This window comes from Pipistrellus hanaki (assembly GCF_964339955.1).
Source record: "Pipistrellus hanaki genome assembly, chromosome: 21".
Taxonomy (NCBI): domain Eukaryota; kingdom Metazoa; phylum Chordata; class Mammalia; order Chiroptera; family Vespertilionidae; genus Pipistrellus; species Pipistrellus hanaki.
Window position 1 is genome coordinate 8583036 of NC_140523.1, and position 13657 is coordinate 8596692.

A 13657-nucleotide genomic window follows, 5' to 3' on the forward strand; every position below is an offset into this window, starting at 1 on the left:
CAGAGTCAGGACTTTCCACCCTGTAAGCACAGCAAATATCCCTCCAGAAATAAGAAAGGCCATGAGGTTCAAAGACATGAGACATATGGAACAGTTATGTTTTACAAGCCTACACACACACACACAGCTAAAAACTCGTCTTACAATGTGGAATAATGGCTCTGGTCGGGTGGCTCAGTCAGTTGGGAGTGTCATCCAATACACTAAAAGGTTGTGGGTTAGAACTCTGGTCAGGATGCATGTGGGAGGCAACCAGTCGATGTTTTCCTCTCAGATCGATGTTTCTTTTTCTCTCCCCATTTCTCTCTCTCTCCCTCTTTCTCCTCTCTCTCTCTCCCCTCTCTATCCTGTCTCTCCTCTCTCTCCTCTCTCTCTCTCCTTCCTCTCTCTCTCTCTCTCTCTCTCTCTCTCTCTCTCTCTCTCTCTCTCTCTCTCTCCCCTCTCTCTCTTCTTTCCCCCTCTCTCCCCCGCCTCTCCCCTCTCTCTCTTTCTCTCCTTTCTCCTCTTTCTCCCCTCTCTCTCTTTCTCTCCTTTCTCCTCTTTCTCCCCTCTCTCTCTTTCTCTCCTTTCTCCTCTCTCTCTCTCTCCTTTCTCCTCTCTTTCTCTCCTTTCTCCTCTCTCTCTTTCTCTCCTTTCTCCTCTTTCTCCCCTCTCTCTCTTTCTCTCCTTTCTCCTCTCTCTCTCTCTCTCCTTTCTCCTCTCCTCTCCTTCTCTCCTTCCCTCTCTCTCTCTCTCCCCCCCCCCCTTTCTCTCTCCCTGTCTCTCTCTAACAAAAACATATCTTCTGATGAGGATTTAAAAAAGGAAAAGAAAAATCACTTCTTTATAAAAAAAAAAGTGGAACAATGTTACTGATTCAGGTTACTTGTGTCTACTGTCCTGGAGAACTATCAGTAAGTGTGTGGTACTGGGATGAGACGGAAATGCAGTGAGGGGGGTTAAATGAATCCCAGGAAGCAGGACTCTTTCTCTACCTGTTGGTCACCATGTGAGTGATCACCCATGCTCTTTGCTGAGAACGCTAACACCTCCTTCCTCACAGGCCCACAACCAAGCAGCTGTACAATCTCCACTAAAAAGCTTTCCTCAAGCAACGTGATCTATACCCGACACCTTCAGCACCTCCGTAACTCCCCAGAATCTCGGTGCCGCTTACTCTCCACTCAATCTAGTGATTTTGATTTTTTTCTCACAATGTAATACGGACTGTTAGAAAACAAGAAATTCAGATAAAAGATGATCCAAATCAAGTCTAAAGCACCTGATAATTAACTGCTAAATCACTTTCACAAAGGCTGTAACAATGACAGGAAATTTAGTAAAGGTTGTTTAATGCTTTCAAAAATGCTCTTTGTGTTTGTTTTTCAAATTTTTGTTTATGGTTATCATTACTAATTAGGCTGAACTTTGTAACAGCCATTTTTTATTTTGGAATTTGCATGTTGGTACCTTTTGCCCATTTTTTTCCCACTGGGATTTGTAACATTTTCTAATTGTTTTGAAATCATTTACTACTACTACTATTACTATTATGGCAATACATCCTTTGGGTTAGATGATGTGTCTATTTCTCTTTTAACTTTTTATGTATAATAACATTTTTTCTTCCTATTAAATCAAGCCTATCAATATTTTCTTTTGTGGTTTCTTACTTTGTCTTATAGAGTCCTTACCCACAATAAGAACATGTAAATATTTATCTACCAGAGGCCTGGTGCACAAATTTGTGCACAGGTGGGGTCCAGCCAGTCTGCCCCAATCAGGCCGGGATGGCCAGGGGGAAGGGCCATGAGCAGTTGGCATGCTGGCTCCACCCCCAACTGGGCAGGGGAGGAGGTGATCAGGAGCAGGCCCCAGGTAGGGGCCATGGTGGTTGGCTGGTTACCCCCGCCCCTTGCTCGAACTCCCAGTCGAACTCCAGGTTGAGGGGATAATTTGCAGATTAGCCTTTTATTATAAAGGACTAGAGACCCAGTGCATGAAATTTGTGCATGGGTAGGATCCCTAGTGGCTGCTGGCTGGGCCTCCCTTCCTCGGCTGCCGGCTACCAGCAGAGGCCTTCCTTCATGCCTCACCACCCCCTGGTGGTCAGCGCATGTCATAGCGAGTGATAGAACTCCCAGCTGAACTCCCACAGGGATACTTTGCATATTAGCCTTTTATTTATTTATTTATTTATTTATTATTTATTTATTTATTTTTTATTTTTTTAATTTTTTTTTATTAAATTATTATCTGTGTGCATATTAGCCTTTTATATATATAGATATTTTCTCCTCTAAATAAGTATAATTTCAGCTTTTATATTTAAGTCTCAAGTCTAAGTGAAATTAATTCTGATGCAAGATTTGATAAATGTAAGCTAAATAATGCCATGTATAAGGTATTTAAGGCTGCTCTCTATATCTGAGATCTGCCTCGAGAGGTAAAGAGGAGAAATGGTGTTAACTGGTTATGGTAAGAAGAGATGCTCCAGCCGAAACTGGTTTGGCTCAGTGGATAGAGCGTTGGCCTGTGGACTGGAAGGTCCCGAGTTCGATTCCGGTCAAGGGCATGTGCCTTGGTTGTGGGCACATCCCCAGTGGGGGGTGTGCAGGAGGCAGCTGATCGATGATTCTCTCTCATTGATGTTTCTATCCCTCTATCCTTCTCTCTTCCTCTCTGTGAAAAATCAATGGATTAAAAAAAAAAAAAAAAAAAAAAAAGGCCGAAGCCAGTTTGGCTCAGTGGTAGAGCGTCGGTCTGCAGACTGAAAGGTTTGATTCCGGTCAAGGGCATGTACATTGGTTGAGGGCACATACCCGGTAGGGGGTGTGCAAGAGGCAGCTGGTCGATGTTTCTCTCTCATTGACGTTTCTAGCTCTCTATCTCTCTCCCTTCCTCTCTGTAAAAAAATCAATAAAAAATATATTTTAAAAAATAAATAAAAATTAAAATTAAAAAAAAAGAAGAAGAGATGCTCCAGGGGTGTTTTTGAACCATGAGATAGCTGTGAAGGTTGAACTTGGCCTCAGAATCTTTCTCAATTCAATCCTCAACACAGCCTCTACTGGTTGGCTGGAGTTTGCAAGCAAGAAACAAAAATATAATTAGCTCTTCATATGCACTGGGGGGTTACATTATAGAAACTCAATTAAGTTCAGTAAAAAAAGAAAAGGAAAATAGAGATGTGTTGCATATAAACTGTATGAGGTCGAGGACATCCGAGGGGCGGGGGAACTAGAATCAGGGCTCCTGAGGATTAGACCTGGAAGAGACAGGCGTTGAAGCCAACCCTTTCAAATTCCCCGAGACCACCTGACTTCTGTCACCCCTCCTTCTCTCTGCACGTCCGTTCCATCTTCCTCAAACCGCTTCCCTATGCTTATCTTCACAGGGGCCATGCAGCCACCAATCCCAAGTCAGCATTATCATCTCTTCGCCTGATTCAACCCGGTGAAGATACGCACCCCCTTACACACACCAGATCTCATCATATATTACAAGAAGGGCAAAACTGCATGGTACAAAGACAACTCAGCCCAACCCTCCCAGGAACTGTGGGTAAAGCAAGCATGAGCACACACACACACACACACACACACACACGTGCGCGCGTGCAAAAACACGTGCGCGCACACACATTCAAAATTTTTACTGTGAAAAACAAATTTTTAAAGCATCAACACACATGTCCTTTAACAGTGGCTGGCCTTTCGCATGAAGGGAGTAGGTACAGACAGCCATGTTTGATCTTCTGGAATCAAACCTGGATCTCTCTCTTGGGACCCCTTCTCTCTTGGTTCCCCCACAGAAGAGTCATGTCTACAGGCGGCTCCACTTCCTGCGCTGAGCCAATGGTCAATCCCAGGAGGGAGGTGGCCCGGCCTATTTCTCTGTGGGTAACGGGCATCACGGTGGCTGCATGTGACGTGCCCAGATCAGAAGGGATCAGGTTCCACGTGATAAAAACCTTTTATGGCTCAAAATAAAGTGTCCGGTTTTGTCACGTCTGCAGACCCTTCGTAATCTGGTTCCAGCCTCCCTGTCCAGGCTCACCTCACGCTCCCCTTCCCCTCGCTCTCCTCACTCCAGCCCTACTAACTCTCCATTCCCGACTCCACGGCGCTCTCTCCCACCTCCCGGATGTCACGGACACCATCACCTCCAGTGGATTTCTCCTCTCTCTTTGTCAAGGTAAGTCCTACTTGATGCTCTGTCTCCCTGAAATAGGACCTCCTTGGGGAAGCCTTCCTGGACTCAACCAACCGCTGAGGGAGGGAGCCCTCTTCCGCTCCCAGCCCACCCTGTGCTTCCTTTTGATGCCCCTTGCACAGAGCTGAGTTCTTGACATCACTCTTTCTGTGAATGCACCTACCACACACTTCTTGAGGGCTGGGACTGAGTGTTTTCTTCTTCTTTTTTTTTTTTTTAAATATATTTTATTGATTTTACACAGAGAGGAACTGAGAGGGACAGAGGGTTAGAAATGTCGATGAGAGAGAAACATCAACCAGCTGCCTCCTGCACACCCCCCACTGGGATTGTGCCCGCAACCAAGGTACATGTCCTTGACCGGAATCGAACCCGGGACCCTTCAGTCCGCAGGCTGACGCTCTATCCACTAAGCCAAACCGGTCCTGGCTGAGCGTTTTCTTTACCATTGCGGTCCCAGGCCCCGCACAGAGCATTCCATGTGCGTGCTGGCTCCAGATGAACCTTTGTAAGGGGGCTTTGGTCTCTCACTATTCCCTAATTAAAAATCATCCATTTTCTTTCTGCCGAAACCTGTGTGGCTCAGTGGATAGAGCGTCGGCCTGCAGACTGAAAGGTCCCAGGTTTGATTCCGGTCAGGGGCATGGACCTTGGTTGTGGGCACATCCCCAGTAGGGGGTGGGCAGGAGGCAGCTGATCAATGTTTCTCTCTCATCTATGTTGCTAACTCTCCCTCTCTCTTCCTCTCTGTAAAAAAAATCAAAATATATATATTTTTAAAAATCATCCATTTTCTTTCCTGTCTACTACATGAAGAAGAGATACCGCACCTTTCCCTACACTTCTTTCCCTTCAGTGCTCTGCACTTCCATGGCTGTCTGTACCTACTCCCTTCTGTGAAAGGCCAACCACTGTTAAAATCAGACCCTTTAAACCCTTCGGCTACCTCCATGAATCCTTTCCTAGTCCATCCCTGAAAAGAGGTATGGCCCTGTACTTTTCTGAATGGCTGGATAAGTTTTTTTATATTAACATGTTCTATTTTACCCTCCCCTTAGACTACAAACTCATGAGTGGTAAATGTATCCTATTCCAGCAGCTACATTTCTGCACTGGATCAAGGAGCTTGCACTTGTAGGCACCAAATAAATATTTGTTACTCGACTTCATGAGAAATGCTAAGGTCAAGGTCACTGTCAATTTCAACGACTGCTTTAGAAAATACTGGCAGCCACAGTGATAAAGGCCAGAGTTCATTACCTGCTCTGAGCATCGGTCTTCTCTAGCTTTTCCTGTAGCTGGATCCAATCAATCAAAGCTTTGAAATCTCTTACGTAATTATCCAGCATCATCAGCACCTCCTAATGGAAAAAAAAAACGACAAGCATTAAATTCCATTCTTAGACTAAAAAGTAAAAAAACAAAACAAAAAAAAAAACACGTCAGAGTGAAGGTCTTCAAAATTACAATAATAATTTCTACATTATTCTTACTGAGGAAACTACAAAATCTACTGATCTAGATTTTTGGTTGTTGTTTTATTTTCACTCATTACTGTGCGGCAAGAAATTAGTGAAGCTGGGAATCTAAAAACCAAGAGATGGTATCGATATTCCTATCTAGAGGAATGGACCTCTAGAATGACCATTCTTTTTTTATACAATATATTTTTTATTCATTTCAGGAGAAAGGGAGAGAGATAAAGAAACATCAATGGCTGAAACCGGTTTGGCTCAGTAGATAGAGCGTCGGCCTGCGGACTGAAAGGTCCCGGGTTCGATTCCGGTCAAGGGCATGTACCTTGGTTGCGGGCACATCCCCAGTGAGGGGTGTGCAGCAGGTAGCTGATCGATGTTTCTAACTCTCTATCCCTCTCCCTTCCTCTCTGTAAAAAAAATCAATAAAATATTTTTTTTTTAAAAAGAAAAAAAAAAAAAAAATCAATGATGCCTGACCAGAGTGGCTCAGTGATTGAGCAGCTCCCTCTGAACCAGGAGGTCACAGTTCCATTCCCGGTCAGGGCACATGCACGGGTTGTGGGCTTGATCCCGAGGGTGGGGCGAGCAGGTGGCAGCCGATCCATGATTCTCTCTCATCATTAATGTTTCTCTCTCTCTCTCTCTCTCTCTCTCTCTCTCTCTTTCTCTCTTCCTCTCTGAAACCAATAAAAAATAAATATTTTTTTTAAAGAAACATCCATGATGACAGAATTATCAGTGGGCTGCTTCCTGCATGCTCCCCACCAGGGACTGAGTCTATGACACAGGCATGTGCCCTGACCGGGAATCGAACCGTGACCTTCTGGTTCACCGTTTGATGTTCAACCACTGAGCCACGCCATCTGAGGCAGAATGCCATTCTTTTAACCCTCTTTATGGTGACGTTAATAAACAGAAAGTACACAAAACACAAACGTACAAATAAGTCATTTTTTTTTTCTTTTTTTTTTTTTTAATATTTTATTGACTTTTTACAGAGAGGAAGAGAGGGATAGAGAGTTAGAAACATCGATGAGAGAGAAACATCGATCAGCTGCCTCTTGCACGCCCCCAACTGGGAACGTGCCCGCAACCAAGGTACATGTCCTTGACCGGAATTGAACCCAGGACCCTTCAGTCCGCAGGCCGACGCTCTATCCACTGAGCCACACCGGTCTCGGCCAAATAAGTCATTTCAAAGTCAAGCCAAGCAACCAGGACAAAAGCACAGCTATGGCAGTCTCCGAACGTTCTCTGTTATCTCCTCCCTATCACACTCCGTCTCCCCACGGTAACCACTGCTTTACTCTGTAACAGTCCAATGTTACTTTATTTCAAAAATCCAGAAAAATGAACTCATAGCATATGTATTATTTTGTGGCTTTTTTACATCTGTTTACTAGGGTCATCCATAGTTCACAGTGTACCTGCAGTTCACTTACTGCCGATGTCCAAGGTCACTACTGCACAGGATTCTTTAAATGGATATTTACTTATGAAATCAACTGTTGAATGAATGATGCCACATTCTGGGTGTTATAAACTACACTCTGTTATGTACGTGGATGTCCGCTACACCAGTGTGTGCGTTCCTCCTGGGGGTAAGCTAAGGGGACCAGATGTCCCGCGTTTGGCAGTCTGGTCACCTTAGGGTAAGCCCAAGAGTGAAAATGCTGAGTCCCAGGGGCGGTGTATGCTCCACTTTAGTACACAGTGCATACTGGCTTTCCAAAGAGGCTGCATCCCACCAGCAGTATACAAGAGTTCCCTTTTCGCCGAAACCGGTTTGGCTCAGTGGATAGAGCGTCGGCCTGTGGAGTCAAGGGTCCCAGGTTCGATTCTGGTCAGGGCCATGTACCTTGGTTTCAGGCACATCCCCAGTGGGGGGATGCAGGAGGCAGCTGATGGATGTTTCTCTCTCATCGATATTTCTAACTATCTCTCTCCCTTTCTCTCTAAGAAATCAATAATTTATGTGTGTGTGTGTGTGTGTGTGTGTATGTCTATCTATCTATATCTATATCTATATCTATATCTATATCTATATCTATATATGTTCCCTTTTCTCCATCCACATCCTTCCAATATTTTTGTCTAACTGGTAATAGCCTTCGAATAGGTGTGAGGTGGTATCTCATTGTAGTTTTTGTTTTTTAAACACATTTTTATTCCTTTTAGAAAGAGAGGAAGAGAGAGGGAGAAAGATAGAAACATCGATGAGAGAGCAACATGAATGTGCTGCCTCCTGCACACAGGGATCGAGGCTGCAAAACAGGAAGACCGGGAATTGAACCAGTTACCTCTTGGTTCATGGGTTGACCACTGAGCAACACTGGCCAGGCTCATTGTAATTCTGATTTGCATTTCCCTTATAGCTAGGATTTTTTCTTATATCTATTATCAATTTGCATGTCTTCCTTGGAAAAGTATCTATTCAGGTCCTCTGCTCATTTTTAAAAATATATATTTTATTGATTTTTTACAGAGAGGAAGAGAGAGGGATAGAGAGTTAGAAACATGGATGAGAAACATCAATCAGCTGCCTCCTGCACACCCCCTACTAGGTACATGCCCTTGACCAGAATCAAACCCGGGACCTTTCGGTCTGCAGGCCGACGCTCTATCCACTGAGCCAAACCGGTTTTTGGCGTTTGCTCATTTTTTAAAATATGTTCTTATTAATCTTTAGAGAGAGAGAGGACATGAGAGAGAGATAGAAACATGGATGAGACAGAAATATCATCCATCAGCTGCCTCTTGCACGCCCCCTAGTGAGGATCGAGCCTGCAACCCAGGCATGTGCCCTAATCCAGAATCGAATCGGTAGCTCTTGGTTCATGGGTCGACGCTCAACCACTGAACCACACGGGCCAGGCCCTCTGCTCAATTCTGAATCAAATTTTTTTGTTAAGAAGCCAAGACATGGAAACAACCCAAGTGGCCTTCAGTGGGTGAACGGTTAGAGAAGATGGAGTACATATCTAAGAGAAATACTACTCGGCCACAAAAAAGATGGAATATTCCCCAAGGAAGTCAGTCCCACGGGAAAGGACAAAGAACATGTGATTTCACTCATTTGTGGGATAGAAGACAAAAAGCAACAAAAGAACAAACAAAACAAAAAAGCACAGAAATAGCAACACAATGATGGTGAGCAGAGGAAATGGGGTGGGAGAATGAAGACAGGAGGGGGTCAAACACAAGGGGAAGGAAGGAGACTGGGTTCTGGCGCCCAGCACACCACAGAGCAGTCAGGTGTTGTGTGATAAAGCTGACACCATGAGATGCATATAATGTTGTTAGCAATGTTACCCCAATCAATTTAATTTTTTAGAATTATAATTTGTTCTATAAAAACATTCCTTTTCCATAACTAAGTTTTAAACTGCCTTTATAGTATCAGTGGTGCTCAAAGACCTCAAAAGCACTTTTCAAATCGAAATGCTTAAAAATGTTGGCTACACTTTGCGAATGAGGCCCAACGCTAACAATAACCTACACCTGATCACTCACAAACAGAATACAGCGCCAGCCTCACTTCAGTCCCTTTAAAAGACCCTTCTGAACAGAGAAGCACTGTTTTCCTCCTTTCAAAGGTGATCCTCAGTGACGGATCACTGGTAATGGTCTTCTACCATCGGGAAAAGGGGAAATTTTTTATTTAGCTGGCTTCCTTTTTTTCATTCCACTAATATAATTAAAACTGGTTAACTGAGTTCATTCAACTTAAATCACTCAGAGCAAAGAGTAAACTCAGAGTAATTTATTCCATAAGTTTTCAGAATTTCACTTTTAAAAGGAGTAGAGGAGGGAGAGGAGGGAGGAAGAGGAGGAAAAGGAGGAGGAGGAGGAAGAGGAGGAGGGGAGGAGGAGGAAAAGGAGGAGGGAGAGGAGGAGGAGGGGGGAGAAAGGAGGAGGAGGGAGGAAAAAGAAGGGGAGGAGGATGAGGGGGAGGAGGGGGGAGGAAGGAGGAGGAGAAGGAGAAAGAAGAGGAGGAAGGAGGAGGAGAAGGAGGAGGAGGAAAAGGGAGGAGGAGGACGAAGGAGGAGGAGAAAGAAGAGGAGGAAGGAGGAGGAGAAGGAGGAGGAGGAAAAGGGAGGAGGAGGAGGGAGGAGGAGGAGAAAGAAGAGGAGGAAGGAGGAGGAGAAGGAGGAGGAGGAAAAGGGAGGAGGAGGAGGGAGGAGGAGGAGGGAGAAGAAGAAAGAAGGGAAGGAGGATGAGGGAGGAGGATAGGGGAGAAGGGGAAGGAGAAGGAGGAGGAGGAGGGAGAGGAGGAGGAGGAGAAGGGAAGAGGCGGAAAAGGAGAAGGAGAAGGAGGAGGAGGGGGAGGAGGAGGAGGAGAAGGGAGAAGGGGGAGGAGGGGGAGGGAGGAGGAGGGGGAGGGAGGAGGAGAGGGAGGAGAAAGAGGAAGAGAAGGAAAAGAGGAGGGAGAGGAAGAAGAGGAGGAGGGGGGAGGAGGGGCGGGGGAGAAGGGAAGAAGGGAGGAGGAGCAAGAACAATCCTCTCCAGGCCAGGAACAGAAACAGCAATACCTCCGATCCCAGCTGGCACAGAGAAAGCATATTTGGTGGTCAGACAGCCTATTTCGGGGGTGTTCAGCTCCCGCTATCAGCCGCGATCAGAGTGGAACCTGCGGCTGTAACCCGAGGCGTGTCTTACGAAGGAGGGAGCACAGACCAGACGAGCAGGGGGGAGCGGCCTCAGTCCGCGCCATGAAGGCCGTCTTGTCCGCAGGAAGAGAGCGAACAGAAGTGGCCCCGACAGTAACGTCACAGGCGCTCAGATCAGTACGTACAGATGTGCGGCTAAGGTTACCCATTACTCCACCAACTGGCCGCAGCGCGTTTGATTGGTTTGTAATTAAGTCTCGCTGCTGGCGGCGGGGCAGGCCGGTCGGCGCCGTCCCTTTGTCCTGCTGACACCCAACACCAGCGCGGCCGCAGGGGTGGGCAGTGCGGGGCCGATGGTGACGAAGGGGCGAGAGCACGCATCCCCTGAGAAGCCAGTTATTAAGAAAGAGCTTCACCCAACGTGAAACCAGCGTTAAAGAGCATGGTTTTCAGGACCGGCTTTTTTAAAAGCTACTAATGGGCCGAAACCGGTGTGGCTCAGTGGCTAGAGCGTCGGCCTGCGGACTGAAGGGTCCCGGGTTCGATTCCGGTCAAGGGCATGGACCTTGGTTGCGGGCACATCCCCAGTGTGGGGGGGTGCTGGAGGCAGCTGATGGATGTTTCTCTCTCATCGATGTTTCTAATCTCTATCCCTCTTCCTTCCTCTCTGTAAAAATCGATAAAATATTTTTTAAAACACACACAAAAAAACAGTGGTTGCAGGGGTGGGGGACCAGGGAGAGGCTGGTAAAGAAACCCACTGTCCGCTGTAAGAGGAGCAGTTCCGAGGTGCACTGCGCAGCACCAGGGCTGCCGTCCGTGCGGAGGTAAACCATCAGCCAGGCGTAGCGGAAACCGGAGAATCTGGCTTCCGGTGGCCGGCAAAGCCTGCCAGCAGCCTCACCTTGCACTCCACCACGCTCTGGTCTGATTCACAGGTGACATAGATCTCATCCACTGCCCGGCGAAGGTTGTCAAACAGAAACGCCCAGTATCGAGCTCTCAGATCGACTTTGCGAGGATGCCTCGTCTTAGTGGGACTTTTATCCAGGTGTTTATCTCCATGGGTGGAGGTTATTTTACAGTCCACCGCGGTGTTCTGGGGAAGTAAAACAAAACAAGAAAAAAAGTCTTGAAAATCCTCCACGGATTGGATTATGACATAAAGCACATTTTCGACGTAAATATTTAAAAGCATGGCATCATTCTTTTTTTTTTTTTTTTTTTTTAAATATATTTTATTGATTTTGTACAGAGAGGAAGGGAGAGAGATAGAGAGCCAGAAACATCGATGAGAGAGAGTCATCGATCAGCTGCCTCTTGCACACCCCCCACTGGGGATATGCCCGCAACCAAGGCACATGCCCTTGACCGGAATCGAACCCGGGACCCTTCAGTCCCCAAGCCGACGCTCTATCCATTGAGCCAAACCGGTCCCGGCAAGCATGGCATCATTCTTCTTGGGTCATATCACAGCACATTGAAATCACTTAACAAAGCTTGTCATCTTACATGGAAGCCACAGGTTTGAAAAGATAATTCTTTTTTTTTATTTTTTTTATTTTATTGATTTTTTACAGAGAGGAGGAGAGAGGGATAGAGAGCCAGAAACGTCGATGAGAGAGAAACATCGACCAGCTGCCTCCTGCACACCCCCTACAGGGGATATGCCCGCAATCAACGTACATGCCCCTGACTGGAATCAAACCAGGGACCCCTCAGTCCGCAGACCGACGCTCTACCGCTGAGCCAAACCGGCTTCGGCTGAAAAGATAATTCTTATTTCAGATGTGTCTCATAGGAGGTATGGGGAGGACCTCAACTGTGAGGAGACCTTATTCAAAACGGAGCACAGGTTTGGCTCAGTGGGTAGAGTGTTGGTCTGTGGACTGGAGGGTCCCAGGTTCGATTCCGGTCAACAGCATGTACAATGGCTGCAGGCACATCGCCCCCGGCAACCATTGTACATGGTTGGGGGTGTGCAATAGGCAGCTGGTCAGTGTTTCTCTCTCATCGATGCTTCTAGCTCTCTATTTCCTTTCTGTAAAAAAATCAATAAAAAATATATATATATATATATTTTTTTTAAAAGAGCACCGAAGAGGCTCCTGGTTTATTGGGACACGTGCAGGGCACATTTACATACACTGACAGATATCAAGAGCAAGGTCAACATTTTAAAATAGCTTGCATATATTCTTCTCATTGAAAAAACAATAACATACACCAGTGTTTCCCAACCTTCTCTCATGATGAGAATCACCTGGTGGAGTTGTTAAAACACAGATTCCTGAATCCCAACTAAGAAGTGCTAAACTAGAATTTTTGAGAACATATAGATAAAATTGCATACCTAACTTAGTGCTCTGTATATAACATCTGTCTTAGAGCACTAGTTAAGTATACAATTTTACCTATATGTTCCCAAAAATTCTAGTTTAGCACTTCTTAGTTGGGATTCAGGAATCTGTGTTTTAACAACTCCACCAGGTGATTCTCATCATGAGAGAAGGTTGGGAAACACTGACATACACTACCCGGTTCTATTCAGCTGCTTAATTTTATTGTAACCATTTTCCAACTTAAAGTAAAAATTAACAATAAATGCAAATCAACTGGCTAGGAGGAAACGGGACGGGTTTCTATCGCCAAGCACATGCAATACCAACCTCCCAGCCGCTGCAGCCCCTGCAGCCACAGGGAGGGGACTCACCACACGGTGGCAGCACCTGCGGGCCTGGCCACCCCAGAGGCAGCGCGGGTGCCCACTACCCGAGCTTCCCCAGCCACCAACGCAACGCCGTGCCACGGAGACACTGCCCACGACCAAGACCCTAGGCTCAGCGGGCACCGCCATCTCAGTGGCAATACTGCAACACAGGGACCCAGGCAGCGGCAAGGTGCCAGCGACCCCCAGACACTCAAACAGCCACACGGAGGGCACCTGTGGCACCTGGGGCAGATGCCTGGGAAGGCAGGCAGTGCTGGCTATCAATTCTAACAGCTCAGGTAAGAGAGACCAAAAACCTGTCCTATAGCGCCACCTACTGGAGAACAGAAAAGGCCTCCAATTGCAAACATGTGGAATTGCTAGGCAAAATAGCTTTTAAGAAAGTTTGTTCACGACTTCAAATTCACTGGCTGAGGGAAACCCCATCAAGCACCAGGAATAATCACAATAACACGGTATATCACACACACACACACACACACACACACACACACACACACAAGACCAATCTCCAGAAACCAAACTTCAAGTCATGGAAGACTGTGATCAAAATGATCGAGAATTCTAATTGGCCAGGGGCTCTGGCGGTTAGAGCCAGGCAAGAATAATTAATTTATCCAGCAAAGTTATGCTTCGGATATAAA

General features: G+C 46.2%; 1 protein-coding gene across 4 annotated transcripts in view; it reads right to left on the bottom strand.

Moving 5' to 3' along the window:
* The window catches only part of SCAPER (S-phase cyclin A associated protein in the ER), a 160606-nt gene that overhangs the window by 132356 nt on the left and 14593 nt on the right, over positions 1–13657 (bottom strand). For all 4 annotated transcript variants that reach the window (XM_084869028.1, XM_084869027.1, XM_084869026.1 and 1 more), the window contains 2 exons: positions 11187–11381; positions 5455–5555 (listed from right to left, as the gene is read on the bottom strand). In XM_084869028.1, coding sequence (XP_084725154.1) covers positions 5455–5555; positions 11187–11381 — 296 coding nt within the window. The remainder of the gene's footprint in view (positions 1–5454; positions 5556–11186; positions 11382–13657) is intronic.